The sequence below is a fragment of the Chiloscyllium plagiosum genome, chromosome 25 (genome assembly GCF_004010195.1).
Source record: "Chiloscyllium plagiosum isolate BGI_BamShark_2017 chromosome 25, ASM401019v2, whole genome shotgun sequence".
In the NCBI taxonomy this organism is placed as follows: Eukaryota; Metazoa; Chordata; class Chondrichthyes; order Orectolobiformes; family Hemiscylliidae; genus Chiloscyllium; species Chiloscyllium plagiosum.
In genome coordinates this window covers 10,458,482-10,485,713 of record NC_057734.1, presented here as the reverse complement: position 1 = coordinate 10,485,713, position 27,232 = coordinate 10,458,482, and the positions used below count along the sequence as shown (strand labels likewise).

At 43.1% G+C, this 27,232-nt stretch overlaps 1 protein-coding gene across 1 annotated transcript in view; it reads left to right on the top strand.

The window, feature by feature from the left end:
• Positions 1-27,232, top strand: part of LOC122562395 (unconventional myosin-XVIIIb-like) — a 379,067-nt gene that overhangs the window by 183,774 nt on the left and 168,061 nt on the right. The window contains exons 20-25 of the mRNA XM_043715251.1: positions 869-1,100; positions 7,701-7,810; positions 16,893-16,958; positions 22,560-22,688; positions 23,734-23,877; positions 26,270-26,359. Of these exons, the coding sequence (XP_043571186.1) occupies positions 869-1,100; positions 7,701-7,810; positions 16,893-16,958; positions 22,560-22,688; positions 23,734-23,877; positions 26,270-26,359 (771 nt within the window). The remainder of the gene's footprint in view (positions 1-868; positions 1,101-7,700; positions 7,811-16,892; positions 16,959-22,559; positions 22,689-23,733; positions 23,878-26,269; positions 26,360-27,232) is intronic.

Here is a 27,232-nt window from a genome sequence, read left to right as displayed (position 1 = left end):
TGCTGTTCTCCTTGTTCTGCTTCAACTCCTTTTACCTGCTGGGATTCTCCAGTCTCAGGAAATCTGGTCTCCACGGATTAGAACTAACATCCCTGATACATTGGACGAAAATTGTGACTAAGATTCTTTTATGGCCTGGCCCACTTCCTGAAAGCAGTCACTTATCCCTTAGCCAGGTGAAACTCAGTTAAGATTGGAAGCTTTTTTTTAAAGATTAGATTAGATTACTTACAGTGTGGAAACAGGCCCTTCAGCCCAACAAGTCCACACCGACCCGCAGAAGTGCAACCCACCCAGACCCATTCCCCTACATTTACCCCTTCACCTAACACTACAGGCAATTTAGTATGGCCAATTCACCTAACCTGCACATTTTTTTTTTGGACTGTGGGGGGAAACTGGAGCACCCGGAGGAAACCCATGCAGACACTGGGAGGACGTGCAGGGAATCGAACCCGGGTCTCTGGCGCTATGAGGCAGCAGTGCTAACCACTGTGCCACCGTGCCGCCCACAAGTTGTTTTGTATTTCAGAATGTAAAGGATTTCAAATCACGTCTCTAAAAAAATTGCTAACTGAGTGGAAGTGGATATTATGCATCATCTGATCTTCATTTTTAGAAAGGAACTATGCAGGCAATTTCCAGTGGGAGTCAGAAATGGAAAAGACAATATTGTGTTTGGTTAAAGTCAAATGCTGGAATAGTTAAATATTGCATGAGAACCTTTGGTGACATGATTATTATCTGTTTTAAATTGTACCTGAATCTCCAGTACAGTCTTGTACCAATAATGTGATACAGTGTCCCAAATAATTTATTCTTAATTAAATTCAAATAAAGTCTTAATCTGTTTTCTTTAAAATCTTAGGATGTTCTTACAAACCTTATGAAGCGTTCTGAAGCACACTTTGTGCACTGCTTTGTAGCAAGACTAGAGGAGAAAGATACAGAAGGGAAAATGCCTGCTAGTCAAAGACCTGGAGCTGTAGCAGAGGCACAGAACAGTAAAGAACACCCACTAGCAATGTTTGATATCCCAACACTGAGGACTCAGCTTCAGGGAACACAGCTACTGGATGCACTTCGTCTCTACAGGCTAGGTACAGTATCTGTTCCAACATTATACTGTGAACGTACTTATTACCTAATTTATTCACACTACTTTAAGCTGCCTTTTTCCTTGCCAACAGAGGTACATTGCCTGTGCTTTGTCACTCCGACTTCACTGTAGCCAATGGAGCCACTCATGACAGTCCTGTGGTGGAGCTCAGCTGGGGCTCCCTATTGTAGGGGTCAGCCTGGGAGCCCTGTGATGGAGCTCAATCTAGGAGCTATATGGTGGAGCTTGGCCTGGGAGCTCCGTGGGGGAGCTTGGCCTGGAAACCCAATGGTGGAGCTCAGGCTGGAAGCCCCATGATGGAGCTCAGGCTGGAAGCCCCATGATGGAGATCAGGCTGGAAGCCCCATGATGGAGATCAGGCTGGAAGCCCCATGATGGAGGTCAGGCTGGAAGCCCCATGGTGGAGCTCAGCCTGGGAGCCCATAGTGGAGCTCAGCCTGGCAACTCCATGATGGAGTTCAGCCTGGGAGCTCCATGGTGGAGCTCAGCCTGAGAGCCCCATGGTGGAGCTCAGCCTGGGAGCCCCATCGTGAAGCTCAGCATGAGAGCCCCGTGATAGAGTTCAGCCTGGGAGCCTGTGGTGGAGCTCAGCCTGGGAGCTCCGTGGTGAAGCTCAGCCTGGGAGCCCCGTGATGGAGTTCAGCCTATGGTGGAGCTCAGCCTGGGAGCTCCATGGTGAAGCTCAGCCTGGGAGCCCCGTGGTGGAGCTCACATGGGAGCCCCGTGATGGAGTTCAGCCTGGGAGCTCTGTGGTGGAGCTCAGCCTGGGAGCCCCATCGTGGAGCTCAGATGGGAGCCCCGTGATGGAGCTCAGCCTGGGAGGTCTGTGGTGAAGCTCAGCCTGGGAGCCCTGTGGTGGAGCTCACAGTCTATTATCATGCTTCCATCCAATCAGAAGAAGCAGGCCAAAGATGAGAATGACACATGGGAAATGTAAAGTTGTTCATTATGGAAGGGAGATCAAGAGAACAGGCTATTACTTCAATGGAAAAAAACTACAGAAAGCTCCAACTCAAAGGCACTTGAGATTACTTGTGGATAAGACACAGAAAGGCAGCACAAGGGTGCATCCGGTAATCAGGAAGGCTGATGGAATGTTGGAATGAAAGCAGGAATTGCTGGAGAAACTCAGCAGGTCTGGTAGCATCTCTGAGGAGAGAAAGAGAGCCAAATTTTCAGGATTAGTAACTCTTCATCAGAACTGGGTTCACTGGACCTGCAATGTTAATACTGCTTTCTTTCCACAGATGCCACCAGACCTGCTGTGTTTCTCCTGCAATTCCTGTTTTAGTTTCAGATCTTCAGCTGCTGCAGATCTTTGTTTTATTTTAATGCAGTGTTGGCTCTTACGTTGGGGGGGATGGGGGCGGGGTTGGAGTATAAGAGTAGGGAAGTCTGACTGTAACTGTACAAGGTGCTGATGAGACCACATGTGGAGCACATTGAGCAGTTTGGTTCCCTTTCTTAAGGAAAGATATCATTTCATTGGAGGCAGTTCAAGATAAGGATTATCCTTGATATAGGGGATTGTCTTATGAGCAAAAGCTAAACACGTCGGCACCCTACTCACTGGAGTTTAGAACAATGTGAGGTGATCTATGGAAACATATCAGATTCTTAAGGGGCTTGACAGGGTCAATGCTGAGAGGATGTTTCTCCTCATGGGAGAGTCTCGGACCAGAGGGTATAGCCTCAGAGGAAAGGGCTGGGAATTCAACACTTGAAATGAAGAGGAATTTAATCTCTCAGAGGGTTGTGAGCCTTGAGAGTTCCTTGCCACAGACAGCTGGGGGGGAGGGGAGCAGAGTCCTTGTGTATGTTTAAGGCTGAGATAGAGAGATCCTTGATCAGTCAGGGAATCAGGGATTGCGGCTAAAGGGCAGGAAAGCGGACATAACAGATGTCGGATCAGCCATGATCCTATAGAATGGTGGACCATGCTCCTGTTCCTATTTCTTATAGCCTTTGAATCTGGATGAAGATGTCCTGCATCCATCCTTGGCTCTGTAGATTGCTGTCTCAGTGAGAAAGGGGTGTGTTTTGACAATGAGTTTGGAGTGAGGTTACCTATAGTGGTAAAGGTTTTTAACCTTCTCAACTCTCCAGTAGAAACATGTCCTTAGCATGGAGTTGAGAACACCATCTGGGGGGCAGCCCAGAGGTCGGGAAACTTTATTTAAAGTTATTGGTTTGTTAAAGCTACCCGGACACCACTGTTCAAACAGTTGGCCTTAAATTAGCGATGAGATGGTGAAGTGGGGGTCACCTCAAATGCTGCAATTATCCCTGACAGCAAAGTGAGTGCAGGACAGGCTATCAGAGAAATTGTCTCTTGCTGACAGAAATCTCCAATTATGTGTAGGTCTTGTAGGTGTCGTTTCCAAATGTGTCTGATTTACTTGCTTGTTTCCACATGTGTCTGATTTACTTGCTTACTTACTGGAACTTGCTTTACACTAATAATGAGACGTGATTTATTATCATTGAAACACAAGCTATATGCCTGCAATACTATAAGTACATCTTTCTCTCTAATTTCCCTAGTAACCTTACAGTTCTTAAATTACCATGCCCTCACACTGCTTTAAAGTCTGCTTTGGAACTGCAAGATGATAATGAAGTTTATATTACCCGGATTGCAGCTCTGAACTGAAACTGAGATTGTTCTTCTCCCTTCCAAGCTTCCTGCTTCTTGTGTTGTCTCCGGAGTGTCAGTCCCTTTTGACTTGAATAGTCCCTTGAAATACAGTCCCTTTGAACATCCCCTACTACACTACCTTCCCAGCGTTTACTGTGCCGGCATGGTAACCAACACACAGATTCCTCCTATGTAATTACACCAGTTTGATGCAGCAATGTAATCAGCATAATTCAGTTACTCCATGTGAATGATTTTCCATCTAAGAAAAAGATGTTACAAAAGGCAGTATTGGATATTGTAATTTCCCTATTGAGCAGGCTTCAGGGGCTGGGCTGCTGCAAAAACAGTTCGACTAAAACTCTGTCCGAAACCTTGCAGCACGGTTTCATCAACACTTCTCCAATATAGTCAATGACGGTTGTGTATCTCTCTGGCCTGATCCCATTTGACAGTGAATTCTGCAAGCTTCCTGGCCTACTGTCTTGACTTCCCTTGACCCCATCTACCACCCCCTGAGAAAAGGAACAGGAAGTGACTTCACCACAGGAAAAGACATCACCAACCCAAAGAAACTCAAACATATAAATAGAAAGCAGGAATTTTCAGCATTGCTTCGCCTGAGGTCCACTGGAGATGTTACGTAGTAAGGTAATGAAATGTTTGGAAATGAATCTTCCAGCTCAGTGAGCAAACCTACATCCAAAACCTCAACCTGAGCTACAAGTCTTCTCAAAACCCGCCCACCCCTTCCCATTTATCTCTCCACCCCCGAGTCTTCAAGCCTCATTCCTGATGAAGGGCTCCTGCCCGAAGCGTCGATTTTCCTGCTCCTCGGATGCTGCCTGACCTGCTGTGCTTTCTCAGCACCACTCTAATATTGACTCTAATCTCCAGCATCTGCAGTCCTCACTTTCGCCTTATTGCATGCCAGGTATGTTCCCTTGATTCCCATTGACTTGGGGTTTGCTGGGGGTCATTGCTGCTTGGGGCACCTGGTCAAATGAGGCTTTGATGTTAAGGGAAATCATTCTCTCCTCTCCTCTGAAATTCAGCTCTTTCGTCCATGTTTGAACTATCCTGCTTTAGTTTATTTGCTGAAATCATCCCAACACTTTGTGAAAAACAACATGCACTTATATAGCACCTTTAGCTCAGGAAAGCTTCACAGGAGTGTAATCAGATAGAAATTGACCATCCAGCCAAGGGAAAATAATAGAACTGGTGGCCCTCAGGATGTTGTATTACTGATTTGTCCTCAGATTTGTCATTAAGGTCACAGTTTATTGCTTGAGAAGCTCAAAGCAGAGGACAATTAAGGCCAAAGATATGATGTAGAGTTGGATTCACAACCATTCCTGATGAAGGGTTATGCCCAAAATCTCGATTCTCCTGCTCCTCAGATGCTGCTTGATCTGCTGGACTTTGCCAGCACCACGTTTTTGGAGTGAAGTCACAAACAGGCCGTGTGAGGTAGGGCTGATAGGAATCATTCTTTGATGGATGTTAAGAGAGCCAATTGGGATTTTAGGGCAACGTGGCAGCTTTTGTAGTTACTTTCTAGCACTATCCCATAAACTGTGACAGACTACAACACCTTAACATGTCATGATGGGACTCCTCACTACCTGGGTTGTTATTCCAGCACCATTACTACATAACTAACGCACCTTTCTGGACTGTTGATATTTTTAATGTATCAAAAGTTCCCAGGGTGCTTCACAGTGGCAGAAATAGCATAATTAGACAAGAAGTGACAGCAAGCAGCATAGAGGACACAAAGACCTATGGCTGAAAGCCTTGTCAAAGGGACAATTTTTTAAGAGCACCTTGATTGTGAACTGCTTTGAGGTGACCTGTTGTCATGAGAAACATATTATATATATTTGGGCGGCACGGTGGCACAGTGGTTAGCACTGCTGCCTCACAGTGCCAGAGACCCAGTCACAAAGATGTGCGGGTCAGGTGAATTGGCCATGCTAAATTGCCCGTAGTGTTAGGTTAAAGGGGTAAATGTAGGGGTATGGGTGGGTTGCGCTTCGGCGGGTCGGTGTGGACTTGTTGGGCCGAAGGGCCTGTTTCCACACTGTAAGTAATCTAATATTTGAAGACATTTTATGTTTAATCTTTCTTGGAAGATGTAAGCTTCATGCACTTGTGAACAAAATGATTTTAGTTCACGTTTTGTGGGACTACCTGGAGTGGTTTATTTAAAAAGATCATTGTGCATATAGGAGGTCTTTTTTTAAACAAGGCTTTGCAGAAATCAGACTGATGTCTGCTTGCTATTAAGTAGGCCCCTGCTGGGACTGTTTGAACAGTGATTGATTTGGAGAGATTCCTGCTTTTATCCAGTCTTCATTTGACAGACAAAAAAACCTGTGAGTTCAGGATGAAACTATTTCTTCTTGTGAAAAATTGGCTGCAGGAACTTCTCATATTACATTTTTTGAGCAAGCTGTGTCTCCTAAGGCTCCAGAGACAACTGTACATGATTAATAACTAGACCTACATGCCAGAACACCAGAGCAATAAACCTTTGAACATTTTATGCTTTACCCTTTTACCTTCAAGAATAACTCATTGGCCAAAGTTATTTATAGAAGCCAATCTCTACAGAGAAATTCACTGCGTTTTCCCTTCCCCTGAAGTATGTGTGTATTCATATGTCTGTGTTGTGGGATTATTTACACAGATTAACATTTATACTTCTATATTACTGAGTGTACATAGACTAATTATTGTATATCTAGTTAGTACATCTTTTTCCATAATTGCAATGATTAGGGTGAGTTGGTGGTATAGTGGTAAATGTCAGTGAAGTAACCATCCAAAACCCCAGCTGATATTCTGCGGACATGGGTTCAAATCCCACCCTGGCAGGTAGTGAAATTTGAAAGGTCTGGTAGTGCAGTGGTAGTGTTCCATCTCTGGACAAGGAGGCCTGGGTTTAAATCCCTATCTGCTCCAGAGGTCATAGAGTCATAAAGCATAGAAACAGCCCCTTCGGCCCACCATGTCTCTGCTGACCAACTAACACCCAAACTACACTAATCCCATTTCCAGGCGCTTGGTCCATAGCCCACTACTCTGGGGAAATTCTAATGAAAAGGCATCTCCACTTTTAATTACCAGTATTAACATTCCATGGCAAAGTTCATTCAAGATTAATGTGAAAATGCAGCAACTTCCTGCAGGGAGGTTGACAGCTAGTTGTGATTTTTGCAAAGCTAATGATGAAACAGTACAAATCATACAGTGCTTTGAACTCATGGGATGTGGGTGTTGCTGGCAAGGCAAGTATTTGTTGAGTCGAAAAGTGTGGTGCTGGAAAAGCACAGCAAGTCAGGCAGCATCCAAGGAGCAGGAGAATTGATGTTTCGGGCATAAGCCCTTCATCAGGAAAGATATAAGATTCCTGATGAAGGACTTTTGCCCGAAACGCTGACTCTCCTGTTCCTCGGATGCTGCCTGATCTACTGTGCTTTTCCAGCACCACACTTATCGACTCTGACTCTCCAGCATCTGCAGTCCTCACTTTCTCCCAGCATCTGTTACCCAACCCCAATGAGTAATAACATCTCTGAACAGGTTAGTTAGAGAGCATCTGAACAATGATTGTGTTCATTAAGAACCTGATTAATAGATCTTTTGATTTGAACTCTGACATGGATAAGATATTTAATTGACCATCTTGTTTACCATTGAAATTATTTTTGTAGTAATGCAATGGAGTAGTGGGCCTACAGTGACAATGCCCTCCTCCCCTTTTGGTTGTGTCAATATAGTTGAAAGAAATGTGAGGCAATAAGGTAGAGAGAATTAAGGAAAGAATCTGAATGAAGGTCAGGCATTACATTTTCTCACTGCTCCTGGGGTGATGTGTGATCTCTCCTTCTCAGACGCGTTTGGCAATGATTTTCTGATTTGGTTATTTTGCAGGATTCCCTGATCACATGGTTCATGGTGAATTCCGGCGTCGGTTCCAGGCTCTGGTTCCAGCTGTCATGAAGAAATATGGAGCAGCATTTATGGTGACAGATGAAAGGAAGGTATGTGCAAAACAAAACCAGTGTCAATAAGTGAAGGATTCACAAGGATGAACCATGCATATTTCATATTGTTCTATTGCTTCCAACTCTCCTGAGAGGCAAAAAGGTTTGGGACGGGGAGGGAATTCTGTTCTGAAAATATAAGGATGGTCAAACCTAAAATTAACTTGTAGGTAGTTTTGCTACAACGTGTGTCTTATTAATGCGAGCTTGCTGTAACACGATTGACAAATTGGGGACTCTTTCTAAAGTGTGGCCTTTTAAAACATGTGTTGGCTGTAACATGATTACATCGTCAACACTTTAAGCACAGTTTCTAAAGCGTGATTTTTCTACAATGTGAGGTTCCACAAGAATGCAACTATTGCATTATAGAGGAACTAGCTGTATTTGTGTTTTAGTCTTCTGCATTAACTAACCCATCTTCCATTGTGCTTGAAAAGCTACTAAAGATTGCATCTTAATAACTCAGATTATTCCAGGCATTTATCTTCAGCTGTACAAATTTCCATCTGTTATCTGATCTAAATTTGTTACTGTGCTAGTTTATGCTTCTCATTCCTGTTCCTGTTATTCTGCTTTTCATCAAATGATTGAAAAGACTCTAAATATAGTAGTTATTGAATACTTTATATTCTTTTCTATAATTGTCAACTCTTTCATATTATGCAGATAATTACAATGTGATTAAGCTATCAATATACCTTTATTTAAATGTTCATGAATAAGCCTTACTAATTAAATACACACTTGCAAAGATCTACCCATTACCTACATTGAGTCAAAACAGGAGAGAAACGCTCAGGTAAAAGGATAGAACTTAACAACAGAAATCACTGGAAAAGCTCAGCGGGTCTGGTAGCACCTGCGCAGAGAAATCAGAGTTAACACCTCAGGTATAGTGACCCATCCTCAGAACCCTTCTGAGTTCATCTCCACCATTTCTCTCCACAGATGCTGCCAGACCTGCTGAACTTTTCCAGCAACTTCTATTTATGTTTCTGATTTCCAGCACTCGCAGTTCTTCCAGCTTTTTTAAAAAAAGGATGGTTAACTTGACAGTGAAAGGTAATCTGTCTGGACTCAGGAGCAGTGAATGAGAACATCAAACTCTAACCCAAATTTATAATAATATTTCTTCCTCCTAAGCTTTTTGGCAGGTTTTAGAATCAAAACCACAGAAGGTAAAGCATTAAGTGATTAAACTATAGGTACAAATCTTTGCTGATTGGGTTGCGTTATGGGACTGTAGTTGGACCAGTGTTTTTATAACCTGGATATAGCCTCGGTTTCAGAGATAAGTGGAGAAAAAATACAACATCTGTGCAGGAAAGCTAGTCAGTGACAGGAGCGTGGGTCACATTTTGAGATCAGCTGGAAGGTAATGTTTCTAAGCACTGACTTTTGAAAAACCTATCCATGAAGATCTAATGATCTCTGCGATTGTTTTTTGCCTTACACAACAATAGTTTGTCTATGGTGTCAACTCAATTTGACCATCAAGTGTCCAACAATGTTCATATCAGCAAATGAGATAGCAGCCAATCACATTGAAGTATTCTCACGCACAGCAGACCAGGAAGTAAGTACTATGATTAGCCATCATGATTTTTTCAGTGAGATTGGCATACATGTTAGAAGTGAGATAGCATAAACAAACTTTGAAAAATGTTATTTCATTAAAGGATCTTGGAAATGTTTATAAGAATACAAAAATGTAAGATTACATAAATATAAAATTATTTCTTTGGGACCAGCAAGGTTCTTCAGAAGTGGTTATAATTTAGTAAGCTGCATACCCAGTTACACTTCATTAACACGGTCCAACATTTTTAATGAATAACACTTCATCATTTGCTTTGCTAATTTACAGCCTTATGGATTCAACACTGGCTTCAACAATTTGTGAGCTTTGCTCAGATTTTGTTTCTTCATTCTTTTCTGATTTCCAGTTTGCTCTCTTGTTTTAGCTGTGGGGCAGCTGTGGTTCTTTACTCTGCCTACAATGCCTCTTGTGTGGATACACCCCATGTTTCATTATTTGTGACTTTCCCTCTTCCAACTCATTTTATCTCTTCAGTCTTACTATCACTCTATCAATGATCCTCTTTTCTTGTTCTGTTTGCTACCCATCCTTGATTAAAACCCATTACGTTCTGAACTTTCCTCCATTCTGATCACAGGTTATTGACTTCAGATTGTCTTTCCCTCTGCAAATGATGCTGTCTGTTTGCTACATATTTCTAGCATTTTATGCTTTTATTTTAGATTTCCAGCAAGTGCATCATCTTCCTTTTGTAACTTTTAGGTGCTTCTTAATGGTGTCAGACCAGCATAAAGGGGGGAGTTCTCAGCAGATCAGTGATTTTGAGTTGTTTATAGTTTAAGGGAATATCAGCAGCACACACCTATGGAGAAGACTAGAATCACTGACAACAACTTCTGCATTTCCACATTTAACTGAGCATGTGTGGACTCCAGAAGTAGCTGGAAAAGCACAGCCGGTCAGGCAGCATCCAAGGAGCAGGACAGTTGACGTTTTGGGCATTAGCCCTTCATCAGGAAATTCCTGATGAAGGGCTTATGCCCGAAATGTCGATTCTCCTGTTCCTCGGATGCTGCCTGACTGGCTATGCTTTTCCAGCACCACACTCGCGACTCTGATCTCCAGCATCTGCAGTCCTCACTTTCTCCTCCCTCGAGAAGTAGCTGCCAGTTTCAGGAGAGTTTTGAAGACAAATGTGATCCTTCTTGCCCTCCGTGCAACTGTAAACTCTAGGCCTAAGGGCTGAATCCTTGTAGCAACTGAAAAGTTCTACCTTTGATCCAGTTGAGGATAATATGCTTCCTCCTCCTCCACACTCGCAAAACCCGCTTCCCCCCCAAGAGCTGTTGGCACACCAAGTGTTGGAATTGGCCACTGCTGAGCATACAAGATGGAGGAGGGGGGTTCTTCCATAAATGAGATGTGTCAAAGGCAAGGTATGTTTCCTTTATGAAGCAGCACTGAGCCAGCAGACCCCAGCAATCAGGGTGGCAGGTGCTGGTGCACACCATAACTGATGCCTTTGGACCTCAGTCATGGACTCCACTGGGAGGCATAGTTATACAGCGTGGAAACAGACCCTTTGGTCCAACCAATTCATGGTGGCCGCAATCCCAAATGTAAACTAGTCTCACTTGCCTGTGCTTGGCTCGTATCCCTCAAAACATTTCTTATTCATGTACTTCCCTGAATACCTGTTAAACGTTATAATTGTACCCACACCCACCACTTGCTCTAGACAGTCATTCCTTACACGAACCTCTCTTTGTGTAAAACAAAATGCCCCCCAATGTCTTTTTTAAAATATTTCTTCTCTCACCTTAAAAGCATGCCCCCTAGTCTTGAATTCTCCCACCCTAAGGAAAATACACCTGCAATGAACCTTCTAAACACCAGGTGGTGTCCTATTTATTGAAGGGTTTTCTTTATTCATTCATGAGATGAGGTTGTGGTTGGGCGAGGCCCAGCATTTATTGCCCATCCCTAATTGCCCAGAGGGCAGTTAAGAGTCAAACACATTGCTGTGGGTCTGCAGTCACCTGTAGGCCAGGCCAGGTAAGAAGGGCAGCTTTCTCTTCCTAAAGGCCATTAGTGAACCAGATGTGTTTTCACAACAGTTGGCCATGTGGTCTGCAACAATTGCCAACATGGTCATCATTAGGACGAGTGTTTAATTCAAATTTCACCATCTGCCCTCCCCGTGAGATTTGAACCCATGTTCCCAGCAAATTAGTCTGGGGTTCTGGTTTAATACTCCAGTGACATTACTACCATCTGACCATCTTCCCAGTTGGTGAAGGGACACTGAAAAAGCTTTTAGGGGGGAGTTCCAGGATTTTGTCCCTATCCTAAATGAAGGAATGATGTTACATTTCCAAATCAAGATGGTGTGTGGCTTGGAGGGGAACTGTAGGTGGCAGCGTTCCTATGTATCTGCTACTCTTCTCCTTCTAGCTGGTATATGTGGGAGGGTCAGAAAAAAGGAACGGATGGGGTCAAGCAGAGAATGGTCACAGTCTGAATCGATATTCCCAATAACAACAAAGGACAGAACCACTGCACTAACCCATCTCCTTCCATCTCTCACTCTCTTTGATTCCTTCACTCACTGCTACTTCTAAGCGTCTCTTTCATTCATCAGATTGCTTTCCCCCAACCGCTCACCTCTAATCACATGAAAGAGACTCAAAGAAAGTGAAAGACATCTAGTGGACTGGTAGAGGAAAATATCTGTGTGATAAGAGAAATCAAACAGAGATGCTCTTCACTAGCAGCTGAGCAAGTTCAAAGGAAAGAGGGTGATGTCAGACTGCGAACAACAGTGGATGATCTTTTCTGTCCAAAGGATTTACCCGTTCAGAGAGAATAAAGATCATCTGTCGTGAGATCTCTCCTGTTTGCTCAGTCAGTGGTTTGTTTCAGAGTTGACTGCATAAATGAAGGTGACCTCCACCAACCCCCTCAACATTCCAGCACAAAGGAAGCTATATCCTTCCGTTAAACTGAAGACGTCTCAGTCTGCCCAGCTAAATGTCTAAATCTCAGTGGCACTACGTGAAGAAGGCCAGCTGATTTGTTACTGTGTCTGATACCATTTCACGCCGACAGATATGACAAACTCTTTGCTTTATTTCATTGCTATTTCAGTGATCTTCTTCAGGAAAGGTGACTGTTTTGTTTAACTATTTAAGAAGAGTCAAAGATTCCAAAAGATAATGTGGGAGCAACTGTGAAACACGCCAACAACATGGTACAGTGCTGTATAATTAAATAACAATGGTTAGCTTCTTATGTGGTAATGGTTGCACTGAGAGTACACGGGAGAGTTTGAAAGCAAAGTACAAAATCTTATGGGACAAGAATCATTGATAGCACAACATCTTATTCCAAATGAAGATTTCTTTTTCAGGTCTGCGGTGTATTTCAAATTGCCAACCTTTTTGGGGAAGGGAGATTGGAAATTGACAGCCTTTTGCCCAGAGTTTGTTCTTACTGCTGCAAGTGAGAGCTGTTCAGGTTTATGGCTGAAGCACATGTTGTTTGTACAAAAGATACTCTGGGTACAGAATGATCAGAGGCAGAGTGATCATACCTAGTTTTGACCTTTGAGGAAGTTGGGAATATCAGAGGTTCAGATTTTTGATTTGGATTTTCACTCCTCCTTCGTTCAGGCTGGGTAGAGATGGCATATATTATATTACACAGAATACCTCATTTGGGGCAGTCCGAGTGGACCAGCGGGTATTTTCCTGCCCATTATTGTTCATATGCTCAGCTTTTCTAAGTTTTGTAGGTTAACACTTCTGTGATTTGATACAATAACATCAACAGGAATCATAGAATTCCTACAGTGTGGAAGCAGGCTGTTCGGCCTACAGAGTCTGCACCAAACCTCTGAAGAGCATCCCACCCAATCTCTATAAACATAGAACATGGAACATTACGGCACAGTACAGGCCCTTTGACCCTCGATTTTGCACCAACCTGTGGAACCAATTTAAAGTCCATCTAACCTGCACTATTCCATTATCATCCATATGTCTATCCAATGACCATTTAAATGCCCTTAAAGTTGGCGAGTCTACTACTGTTGCAGGCAGAGCGGTCCACGCTCTTATTACTGTCCGAGTAAAGAAACTACCTCTGACATCTGTCCTATATCTATCACTCCTCAATTTAAAAGTATGTCCCTTGTGCTAGCCATCATCACCTGAGGAAAAAGGCTCTCACTGCCCACCCTATCTAACCCTCTACTTACCTTATAAGTCTCAATAAGTCAGCTCTCAACCTTCTTCTTTCTAATGAAAACATCCTGAAGTCCTTCAGCCTTTCCTCAAAAGACTTTCCCTCCATCCCAGGCAACATCATAGTAATTCTCCTCTGAACCCTTTCCAAAGCTTCCACATCCTCCGATAATGCGGTGCCCAGAACTGTACTCAATACTCCCAGCGCGGCCACACCAGAGTTTTGTACAGCTGCAGCATGATCTCATGGCTCCGAAACTCAATCCTTCTACCAATAAAAACTAACACACTGTATGCCTTCTTAACAACTGTATCAACCTGGGTGGTAACTTTCAGGGATCTATGTACATGGACACCAAGATCTCTTGCTCATCTACACTACCAAGAATCTTACCATTAGCCCAGTACTCTGTATTCATGTTGCTCCTTCCAAAATTAATCACCTCACATTTTTCCGTATTAAACTCCATTTGCCACCTCTCAGCTCAGCTCTGCAGCTTGTCTATGTCCCTCTGTAACCAGCAATATCCTTCAGCATTATTCACAACTCTGCCTACCTTAGTGTCATCCGCAAATTTACTAACCCATCCTTCTGTGCCCTCATCCAGGTCAACTATAAAAATGTCAAACAACATTGGTCCCAGTTCAGATCCTTGTGGTACACCACTAGTAACTGAACTCCAGGATGAACATTTTCCATCACCCACTACCCTCTGTCTTTTTTCAGCTAGCCAACTTCTGATCCAAACCGCTAAATTGCCCTCAATCCCATGCCTCCGTATATTGTGCAATAGTCTACTGTGGGGAACCTTATCAAAGGAGAAAGTGAGGTCTGCAGATGCTGGAGATCAGAGCTGAAAATGTGTTGCTGGAAAAGAGTCCCTCCTCCCTACCTTTTATCTTAGCCTGCTGGACAAACTTTCCTCATTCCTGAAGAAGGGCTTATGCCCGAAAAGTCGATTCTCCTGTTCCCTGGATGCTGCCGAACCTTATCAAAGGCCTTACTGAAATCCACATGCACCACATCAACCACTTTATCCTCACCCACCTGTTTGGTTATATTCTCAAAGAACTCAATAAGGCACGACCTACCCTTCAAAAACTGTGTTGGCTATCCCCAATCAAATTATTCCTCACTAGATGATTATAAATCCTATCTCTTATCATCTTTTCCAACAACCGAAATAAAGCTCACTGGTCTATAATTGCTAGGGTTGTCTTTACTCCCCCTCTTGAACAAGGGAACAACATTTGCTATCCTCCGTCTTCTGGCATTCTTCCTCCAGACAATGATGACACAAAGATCAAAGCCAAAGGCTCTGCAATCTCCTTCCTGGCTTTCAGAGAATTCTAGGATAAATCCCATCTGGCCCAGGGGACTTACCTATTTTCACACTTTCCAGAATTGCTAACACCTCCTCCTCGTGAACCTCAATTCCATCAACATTTGCTATCCTCCGTCTTCTGGCATTCTTCCTCCAGACAATGATGACACAAAGATCAAAGCCAAAGGCTCTGCAATCTCCTTCCTGGCTTTCAGAGAATCCTAGGATAAATCCCATCTGGCCCAGGGGACTTACCTATTTTCACACTTTCCAGAATTGCTAACACCTCCTCCTCGTGAACCTCAATTCCATCTAGTCTAGTAGCCTGTATCCCAGTATTCTCCTCGACAACCTTGTCTTTTTCAGTGTGAATACTGATGAAAAATATCCATTTAGCCCTTCCCCATCTCCTCGGACTCCATGCACAACTTCCTATTACTATTCTTGATTGGTCCTAATCTTACTCTTGTCATTCTTTTATTTCCAATATACCCATAGAAAGCTTTAGGGTTTTCCTTGATCCTATCTGCCAATGACCTCTCATGTCCCCTCCTGGCTCTTCTTAGCTGTCTCTTTATGTCTTTCCTGGCTAACTTGTAACCCTGCTTTTTGCATGGCTATCCCATAGGGCAACTTCCCATGGCCAATCCACCTAGCCTGCGCATCCATGGACACTATGGGGCAATTTCCCATGGCCAATCCACCCTAACCTGCACATCTTTGGACTGTGGGAGGAAATCCACACAGACACAGGGAGAATGTGCAAACTCCACACAGGCAGTTGCCTGAGGGTGGAATTGAACCCAGGTTCCTGGCATTGTGAGGCAGCAGTGCTAACCACGGAGCCACCGTGCCACTGCAGCATACATTGTGCTGAGTGAAACTTCTGACAGAATTTCATCACTGTATTAGTTTTTTCCTCTGCGCTTGACTCAATTACAATTTGAAATCAATGAATACATGGTCTATGTTACAACATAGAAACAGACAGTTCAGCTCAAAAGGCTCATTGTGGTGTTTGTTTGCTCCACTTGAGTTTCCTTGGGACGCTTGTGTTGCCGTGAATCCTATCTCTGGACCAGGAGGCCTGGGGTCAAGCTCCACCCACTCCAGAGATGCGTCACAACATCTCTGAGCAGGTTGGTTGAAAAATATCTCCAACCTTCTGCAGCTTGCTGCATCAAAACATTCTCCTGTGCTTTGCTCCCTCATGTGTTTAAGTAGTCCACCCTTCAATGCATCTGTGTAGTTCACCTCAACTGCTCCTCACAATAATGATTTCCATTAGCTTACCACACTTTTTGGATCTATTTGTGACTGTCTTAAAATGGTCATTAATTCTGGTTTCATCTGCAATTAAAGAGACCTTTGGGTGGTGGAACATTTGTTTTGTTGTAAAGAAACAATCATCTATCTAATAAAATGGAGAATCGATTAAAAGAAAGATTTTCCATTTATGCTTGTTCAGAGACCCTGCCTTAAAATACTTGCCAAAAAAAAGGAATTCCTAGTTGAAGTGGAAGGACTGGTGTTATGTGAGGAAACGGGCAGCAATGGAGCCCAGTCAGGTTTGAGATCAGCATGGAGATGGATGAGCTGATTTTTGTGCTGCTGCTTTAATGCCGAATTTTGCCAGGGCTCCAGGAAAATTCCCCTGCTGTTCTTTGAATAGCACCATGAAACCTTTCTGTTAACATCCAACTCTGGTGGAAGGAGCATCACATCTCTGAAAGCCTCCAACTTCAAAATGGTCCTGTTCCCTGCACTGGTGAGGGAGAGCTTGAACGGACAATGATCTAACTGAAAGGTGGACACTCGGCAAGGTTCCCAGATGTGTCCTTGTTTTTTTGGGTTATATTGTGTGGGATAGTAAGTTGTGGTCTTGTCTTTTTACTAATTGTGGTGAAATATTTGTTAGTTAATTGCAAGCTGCCGGTAAGTCATTGAATGGCTGATTTATTTTCCAGGCTACAGAAGAACTGCTTACCTTGCTGGATTTGGAGAAACACAGCTTTTTTATGGGTCGGAGTCGGGTATGTATCATCAGGCAGGTGTTTATCAGTATAGCTGGAGCATCACTGTTAAGAGGCTCATGTGAAACAGAGGCTGATGAGTCATCAGGTTGAATTTATTGTTGGAACTCAGTTGGCAGTTTTTCAAGAGAAAGGGGGAACAATCATTCTGTCTTCTGATGGTTATATTATTCCTGATTTTGTGCACGGGGGTGAATTGATGGCTTCTGTAGCTGATCTCGAAGAAAGGTTTGAGAAATCTATCTGACACTATCTAATTAGTGATCCTGTTCGGAGAAATTTCCCAGTGTGAAGTTCATTCTGATTCTAACTATAAGGGAACATGAGCACCCAGCAACTGTCAAGTCCTTAGAATTCTCACATGGCCAACTAGTGAATAAAATATATTGAATTACTGTCACGTATTAATCATTTTAAGGAGAGTGAAATAAATTTTGGGATATACGATTAAGAATGTAAGAACATAAAGAGTAGCACCATCCTGAATTATCGTCCTATCCCTAATAGTCTTAGTACTTGTATATTTATCAATATCCCTCCTGAATATACCCAATGATTTTTCTTTTTATTCCCTCATGGGATGTGGGCGTCACAGGCTGGGCCGGCATTTATTGCCCGTTCCTAGTTTCCCTTGAGAAGGTGATGGTGAGCTGCCTTTTCAAACCTCTGCAGTCCATGTGCTGTAGGTTGACCCATAATGCCATGAGGGATGGAATTCCAGAAGCGTCCACAGCATTCTTTATTCCTTCGAAGGATGCGGACATTGCTAGGACAAAACCAACATTTGTTCGGAATGGGTCTATTTGGCGCCACCCTTTTGGCGCTGATCATTTGGCCCCGCCGTTTTGGCTCTAAAGTGTTTTAGCACTCATTACTTTGGCGCTGAGCTGTTTTGGTGCCAATTCAGAATAAAAAAAGTCTTGTAGGGCCCGTAAGAAATTCGGTTTTATTACATTGTAAGAAATAAATCGAATTCATTATTTTTAACCTATTCATTATAAAAACGAATTTCTACATTTTGCTACATTTATCAAACACATATAGATAACCATCGTGTGAAAATTTTGGTTTGTCTCTCTTGCTTAGAATGTTTTCAGCCATTTCTGGTATGGGCTCGACAAGAAAATAGAAAGAAAATTGTATCACAGCTTTCCAATGTGAAGACAGAAGGGCTTAAGTATCATCAAGGCAGTAGATGACTATTAACAATTGTTAAATAAGAAAATGATTACAAAACAAGATTTAAATCTACACCACGTCATTACAGCTTTGACTATCAACTCTTGCTAGTTGAGAAAATTACATCGGGTCGTTAGTCATCCTCTCTTCTTTAACCAAACAAGACATTTTTTCTTATTCTGAATTGGCGCCAAAACAGCTCAGTGCCAAAGTAATGAGCACCAAAACAGTTTAGAGCCAAAATGGCAGGGCCAAATGATCGGCCGCCAAAATGTACGCGACCCGCATTTGTTATCCATCACTAATCTCCTGGACAAAGTGGTGGTGAGCCAATTTCTTAGACTGCTGCCCATCCTCAGGGTGTAGGGATATCCCAACAGCGCTGTTAGGATTTATAGGATTTTGATCCAGTGATAGTTCCAAAACAAGATGACATGCATCTTGGAGAGAAATCTGCTGGTGCTGCCCTTGCCCTTCTCAGTGGGATCGATAGGGAATTCCAAAAATCCGCATTCCTTTGAATGAAAACAGTTCTCCTCCTCTCAGTCCTAAATGGTCAACTCTCTTAAGCTAGTGTTGAATTGGATATTAATAAACAGGGATCTGTGAGAGCAAACTCTACACTTCGACAAAGGTTCAAAAGCAACCTTGAACTGAAAAACATTCAGTCATTATTAAAAGGAGACAAGTTTTTTTTTCGGTAAGGAATCTAAGAGAGAAGAGATACAAAGTTTCCCAGGCTCTCCATGTTTTTTCAAAGGAAAGGATAACATTAATATACTTTAAAATATGCTGAAAAGAGACAGATTATGATGAAATGTTTACCATTCATAACACTGAACTTAGCCTTATTGATCTTTCAAAACATCAATCATTCACATCATTCCATAACTTTGTTTCTGTGTACAAGTATTTTAAGCTAAAACCTGCACTTCAAAATAAACAAGGAGCCATTACAAGGTTAGAGGTTTTGTATGCATTCAGCCTGTGTCATGTTTACTGTCCCCAACGTTTTGTCACAGTCCTTTTTAACTTAATGATCTATAACTCAAGAGTTGGCCAATTTTTCCATCATGCAATGTTAAATGTTCCCCACAATACCTCAGTAGTAAATAACATTTCATCGACAAACTTACAGAGATAATGAAAATGATATGGATTTATTTTAATATACTGGGAAATAATAATGATATTCTATGAATAAAAAGTTAGATTTTCAGGATTAGAGAGGTTATCCATAAATGATTCATTAATATTCTGAACTTGGTACATCATTAAAAATCCTTTTTTTTAGGGATTTTACAGTGAGTTAAATAATGTAAAAGTACACATTCAACTGATTCACACATGATTTCAAAAGAATTCAATGTGGGGTTTTCAACAGTATGACCATTGGGTTTCTGTGTTGAACTGCATCAGTGCTGCCAACATGGATTGGCATCACTTTTACAATTGCAGCGAAAGTGAGGGTGAAAGTTTCACAGTAATGACAGTCTCAAAAACCATGGCCAATAAAACAAAGGAAGAAGGAATTACATGTTGGGAATTTTAGTTGAGAGGCTCTTTTAGTATTCCACTGTGTAATTTGGAACAGGTTGTCCATTCTAATTCGCTATTTGATTCCCTGTGGCATTGCTCATGAGCAGCCAAGACTAACTTACTTTGTTTTGTCAGTGTGATGGGCAGGGAATAATGGAACGGATATTTTGGACAGGGAGAGGCAGGTGGCAATCAGAAAGAGAAGAGGTGAGTACAATGCAGGAGAAAGACAATGAGGTTGAAATAGTGGGGAAGAACAGGGAACTGGAGAAAGAGTGGGTGGGCATAGAGAACGCAGGTGAGTTAAGCAGGGATAGGAGAAATTAGAAAGAGTGTAGTGGATGGGAATGAGGGAGAGAAGATCAGAGAATGGAAGAAATTTGATATTCCTCATCTCTGGGATCACCTCTCAGTTGATGAAGTGAATGGTATAATTGATTGGTTAGATAATTCAACAGGGTTGGAGCTCACTGAATGATGGAAATGAAAGTTAGGAGGGGTGTAAGTTAGGCTGCTGGTTCACTTGTCCTTCCCATACTGCACACTCTCCCAATATCTGGGTGCCTCCCTTTAAGTTTAGGAGAATTGGTTAAACTGATTATCTGTTTGACAACTAACTATATCTGAGAAAACAATTGGCGATAAATTGTGGTCATTCTGGAATGAATTTTGGAAATACTTCTACTTTCAAAAGTTGAAAAAAAAAAGCAAATAACTTGCTGCAAAATCAAATGTTAATTTCAAACTGAGATTGATAGGTTTTTGTTAATCAAAGGTATTCTGGGATTTGGGATGAAGTCTCAGATCAGTCATGGAGTGGAGGAACAGGCCTGAGGGACCAAATGGTCTCCTGATCCTGTATCCCTATTAAATGTGGTTGTCGTTGGATTATATTTAATAGAATCTAAGCTGCACTATTCTTTGTTCACTTCGTTTCACTTCTTCACAGTCATCTCACTGACTGTGGATGGGTGCAGCTCCAACAACACTCAAGAAGCTTGACACCATCCAGGCCCACTTACATCCTCACCTTCAACATTCACACTCTCCACCGCCGATGCTCTGTGGCAGCAGCAATTTATAAGATGCAGTGCAGAAATTCACCAAAGCTTCTTAGATAGCACCTTCCAAGGCCAAGTTGACTTGCACCGAGAGGGTGCTTTTCCAGCACCACACTTTTCAACTTTACACCTAGAAGGACAAGGGCAACAGAAACATGGGAACATCATCAGCTGCAAGATCTCCTCCAAGCCACTCACCATCCTGACTTGGAAATGTACCGCTGTACCTTCACCGGCACTGGGTGTCTTGGGATCCCCTCCCTAACAGTACTATAGCAAATGGCCTGCAGCAGTTTAAGAGGGCAGCTCACCATCACCTTCTCAGGGGCAACTAGGGATGGGCAATAAATGCTGGGCCAGCCAAAGATGCCCACATCCCATGAGTGAATAAAATAAAATGGAAATTCATTTTGAACACATGGCTCACTCCTTACAGAATTGTTTATGAGCAAGTATTAACAATAGAGAAAAAGTTAGTTTATCATAGATGTCAAACTTTAATTAAAATGTTTATATTTTAAAAATTATACCATGTATAATTCTGTGTAATTAGAATAATCAGTCAAGTTTCTTGGTAAGTTTTCATGTTCAGAAGCTGATTTGTCCTACATTTGAAACATTGTAGCCTTTTCACTGAATGTGTCCAACAGAAGTACAGACACAAGTTGTAATTCTCATTGCTCATGACATTTTGCCAAAATTCTCTGGGAGCACATTTCACCTCTGAAGATCAGCTTGTCATATATCCTTCCTGCTGGCCTTAGTAACCTTCTCGAGCTGAAGAGTCGGTTTTGTTCCGATTCATAAGTTACAACACAAAAACAGGCCATTCAGCCCAACTTCTCCATGCTTCACATGAACATTTTCCCATCACTAAATTTCATGTGGCCTGCATGTTTATCCACCTCTAGGGCACACACTGTGCACTCAAAAGGAGACCATGTAAGAAATGAATCAGTTCCTCAAAAGAAATACTCTAAAATCTAATAAATGAATGATATGGAGATATAGTGTTGGACTGGGGTGGACAAGGTTAGAAGTGAAGCGACAGCAGGTTATAGTCCAGCAGGTTTGTTTCAAATCATAAACTTTTGGAGTGCTGCCCCAATGTTTGATGTGCCAATGTGCTTATCTCACTGAGATATCCCCTTTAGTATGTTCCTCATTAGGTTTTAAGAAGTTTGGTTGTATTAAATGTTTTGCTGTTCAAAGTTGCTTAGAGGTTGTGCAAAGATTTGTAGCTCGGGTGCTCGTTGTTGTGGTTCTGTTCGCCGAGCTGGAAGTTTTTGTTGCAAACGTTTCGTCCCCTGGCTAGGCGACATCATCAGTGCTTGGGAGCCTCCTGCGAAGCGCTTCTTTGATGTTTCCTCTGGTGTTTATAGTGGTTTGTCCCTGCTGCTTCCGGTTGCCAGTTTCAGCTGTCCGCTGTAGTGGTTGGTATATTGGGTCCAGGTCGATTCACCCACAAACTCCATCAACAAACACATCGACCTGGACCCAATATACCAACCACTACAGCGGACAGCTGAAACTGACAACCGGAAGCAGCAGGGACAGACCACTATAAACACCAGAGGAAACATCAAAGAAGCGCTTCGCAGGAGGCTCCCAAGCACTGATGATGTTGCCTAGCCAGGGGACAAAACGTTTGCAACAAAAACTTCCAGCTCGGCGAACAGAACCACAACAAAGTTGCTTAGCTTGCTGTGATTTCAAATAAACCTGTTAAACTCTAACCTGGTGCTGACTGACTTCTGACCTAACAAATGAATGAAATGAGATGAAACAATACACTGATGTTGGAATGTGCATTGGTATCCAGATCTTCTTCAAAGCTGGGGTTGTTTCCCGTCTGGAGAAACAGCGTGAGAAGCTGATTTGCCGGAACCTGATCTTGCTGCAGGCCGTGTGCCAGGGATTCCTTGGGCGCCAGCAATTCAAGAAGATGAAGGTAAAGCTCAGTCACCGCTGATTGCAATGGCCTGAAACCCCATCTCCAACGGCCTGAAACCCCATCTCTGACCTCCTTAAACCCCATCTCCAACGGCCTTAAACCCCATCTCCAACGGCCTTAAACCCCATCTCCAACGGTCTGAAACCCCATCTCCAACGGTCTGAAACCCCATCTCCGACCTCCTTAAACCCCATCTTCAATGGCCTTAAACCCCATCTCCGACCTCTTAAAAACCCCATCTCTGACCTCCTTAAACCCCATCTCCGACAGCCTTAAACCTCATCTCCAAGGGCCTTAAACCCCATCTCTGACCTCCTTAAACCCCATGTCCAATGGCCCGAAATCCCATCTCCAACGGACTTAAATCCCTTCCCCATGGCCTTATAAACCCCTTCTCCATGGCCTTAAACCCCTTCCCCATGGCCTTAAACCCCTTCTCCATGGCCTTAAACCTCTTCCCCATGGCCTTAATCCCATTCTCCAATGACCTTAAACCCCTTGTCCATGACCTTAAACCCCTTCCCCATGGCCTTAATCCCATTCTCCAATGACCTTAAACCCCTTGTCCATGACCTTAAACCCCTTCTCCATGGCCTTAATCCCATTCTCCAATGACCTTAAACCCCTTCCCCATGGCCTTAAACCCCTTCTCCAATGGCCTTAAACCCCTTCCCCATGGCCTTAAATCCCTTCCCCAATGGCCTTAAACCCCTTCCCCATGGCCTTAAATCCCTTTCCCAATGGCCTTAAACCCCTTTCCCAATGGCCTTAAATCCCTTCCCCAATGGCCTTAAACCCCTTTCCCAATGGCCTTAAATCCCTTTCCCAATGGCCTTAAACCCCTTTCCCAATGGCCTTAAACTCCTTCTCCTATGGTCTTAAACCCCAGCTCCAATGTGTACTCAAAGGGGAAAGAATCAAAATGTAAATCCTAACCACAATCTAAAGGCCTGGTTCCTCCTGCCTGAATGTTCTATTTATGAATGGCCTGTATTCTCTGGTATTGAGTGAGTTGATTGTGTTGGCTTTTCCCTTTCTCCAGACGCAGCATTTAGCTCTTTGTTGTATTCAGAAGAACATTAAGAAATACTGGATGATCAGCCAGTGGCAGTGGTGGCAGCTGATGTCCAGCATCCGTCCGATGCTTAGTGTTAACTTGGTTGATGAAAAGCTCCGAGTCAAAGAGGTATGTTTGTGTTTATGAATGTGTCTTGGCTGTTCGAATCCCCTTCACCCCCAACTTCTGTATTGAAGGAATACACCTTAGTTCACTCAATAGAACACAGAAACATTGGAGTGAGTCAGTTACAAAATTCAGCTTGTATAAACCTATTAGTGGGAGTTGTGTTTCTAAATATCAACACGGGCAATTTAGTGACTGAATTGAATTAATTTTATTGTCTCATGTACCCACATGAGTACAGTGAAAAGTTTACAAGTCACTTATGGCACCATCATTGATACAAAGGTACCCAGATGCATAATCTTGGGATCAATAGAGTAATTTATTTTTCTTTTATCATCAGTATCTTAGCAATCTCTGAGAGTTTTACTTCAGTCAAGTATCGGGTGTTGAAATTACTTCCATATATCACCCATTCACCAGCACTGACCCAATGTTCGATAACTCATGGAATGCCTACAGTGTGGAAGCAGGCCGTTGGGTCCATGAGCATTCCACCCAGATCCACCACCTCCATCCTATCGCTGCAACTCTACATTTCCCATGGCCAATCCATCTAACCTGTATGTCTTTGGACTGGGGAGGAAACCGGAGCAAACCCTGCAAACATGGGGAGAATGTCCAAACTCTGCACAGATGGTTGCCCAAGGCTGGAATCGAACCAAAGTCCCTGGTGCTGTTAGGCAGCAGTGTTAACCATGGAGCCACAATGCCAATCACTGAGCCTCTGTGCCAAAGGGAGAAAAATGTTTTTGTCACGTGGTGCTTAAAACCAAATAATAACGATTCAGCCCATTGGGTCTATGTCTGTGCTTATGTTCCATTTCAGCTTTCCCCCACCCTCTTTCCCATCACCTTATTAACCTATCATTTGCTCCCTTTCTCCCTCATGTGTTTATCTCACTTTCCCTTCAATGTATCTATGTCGTTCACCTCAACCAGTCCTTGTGTAAGTGAGTCCCACATTCTAGCATTCTCCACGTGCCCTCTATTGGATCACAAAGTCTGCTGCAAGAAGTTAACAGTTTGTTTCATGGAGGGAGCATAACAAGGATTCATTGGACTTGTTCCCAGGATGGCAGGACTCTGTTGTAACAGACACTTGGCAAACCTGACCTGAAACCTCTAGAATTTTGAAATATGAGAGGTCATCTGATTGTAAGTTATGGTATACCCAAAGGAAAAGGCAGGGCAAACACAGGTAAACTCTTTCCCTAGTTGGGGAGTGCAGAACCGGGGGAGCTACACTTTTAAAATAAGGTGGGGGGGGGGGGGGGGGGTGCCATTTAGGTCTAAGATGAATTGAAATTATTTGGAATTCTCCACCCTAATGGGCTGTAAAAGCTCAGTCTGTGAGTTTGTTTAAGGTTGCGGTTGATAGGTTCCTGATTACCAGTGGAATTCAGGAGGAATGGTGGGGTGGGGGGGGAGCAGGGTGTGGTGTGTAAAAGGGATTGAAGTGTTCGTTCAGCCACAATCATGTGGAATGATGGGGTAGGTTCAGTGGGCTGAATGGCCTCCACCTCTTTCAATGGTACATCACCAGATTGATCATCGTTTTGACAAATAACAGCCAAAGAAATTTATTCTCCTTGCCCTCCTTCCAAACAGGTCTTTTTATTTAATTCATCCTTGCGATATGGGTGTCATTGTCTGGACAGTGTTTATTTTCCATTCCTAATAGGCCTTGAGGAGGTGGTGGTGAGCAGTTGCCTTCAACCACTGTAGTCCACAATAGTGTAGTTTCATCCACAATGCCATTAGGGAGTGAGGTCCAGGATTCTGACCCAGTGGCATTGAAAGAATGGCATTACATTTCCAAGTTAGGATGGAGAGTGAGTTGGAGGGAATTTGCAGGTGGTGCTATTCCCATGTATCTTCTGCCCCTTCTCCTTCCAAGGTTAGGTTTCAAAGGTGTTTGACGAGTTATTATAGATGGTACACATGACTGCCATTGTGTACTGCGAGTGATTGTTGACGTTTGTGGAGTTGGTGCCAATCAATTCAGTTGCCTTGCCCTGGATGGTGTTAAGCTTCCTGAGTGTTGTCAAAGCTGCACCCATCCAGGCAAACGTGGAGTATCCCAGCACACTCTTGGCATGTGTCTTACACATGGTGAACAGCCTTTGCAAAGTCAGGAGTTGAGTTGTTCACTGCAGAATCCCAGCCTTTGACCTGCTCTTGTCACGTCAATATTTAAATGGCTAGTCTGGTTCAGTTTCTGGTTAATGTAAACTCCAGGTTGCTGATAGCATGGCATTCAGCACCAGTAACTGCATTGCATGTCGGGGGTGAATGTTATATTGCCTGTTGATGGATATGGTTATTCCCTGGCATTTGTGTGGGGCAAATGATACTTTTATTTGCGTTAACATGGTTTTCCTTACATAACTAGGATGAGGTTAGTGCATTGCGGAAGAAGTTGGAGAAATCTCAGCGGGAACGTAACGAGATCCAAGAAAACACTGACCTACTCGAGGGCAAGGCAAGTTCACTCCTGATTTCTTTATCATTATCATAATTATGTTGGGGACATTTCTACACCTCCTTGTGTTTATTTTGGGTCTGATCCTAATAGGCGGTTGCCTTTTTTCCCTATATATTCTGATCTTCCTTCATTCCCATGTAGTCTCTAGAATGAATCAGTTACAATGGCAGGACCAGCCAAAAATATATGCAGCCCTGGCCATCCTTATTGCTGCTGTGGATCTGAATGTTTTGATGTATTTCTGGCTTATAACAAACTGAGACAAAGTGCCCAAATAGTCAATCAGGTTTTAAAGCAGAAAGATGCTGGAAGACTCTGGTATTAGCTGAAAGGTTCAAAACGCTGTTGTACAATGAAAAGTCTTTCTATTTCTCTTAAATAAGATGAGTACTCGAGTGCTGAATTATTTCATTTAGATTTGTACACAATAGTTGGCTATAATTGTTTGAGGAAAAAGTGAGGACTGCAGATGCTGGAGATCAGAGCTGAAAATGTGTTGCTGGAAAAGCGCAGCAGGTCAGGCAGCATCCAAGGAACAGGAGAATCGACGTTTCGGGCATAAGCCCTTCTTCAGGAATGAGGAAAGTGTGTCCAGGAGGCTAAGATAAAAGGTAGGGAGGAGGGACTTGGGGGAGGGGCGTTGGAATTGCAATAGTTGGAAAGAGGTCAAGGTGAGGGTGATAGGTCAGACTGGGGTGGGGGCGGAGAGGTCGGGAAGAAGATTGCAGGTTAGGAAGGCGGTGCTGAATTCGATGGATTTGACTGAGACAAGGTGGGGGGAGGGGAAATGAGGAAACTGGTGAAACCCGAGTTCATCCCTTGTGGTTGGAGGATTCCTAGGCGGAAGATGAGGCGCTCTCCCTCCAACCG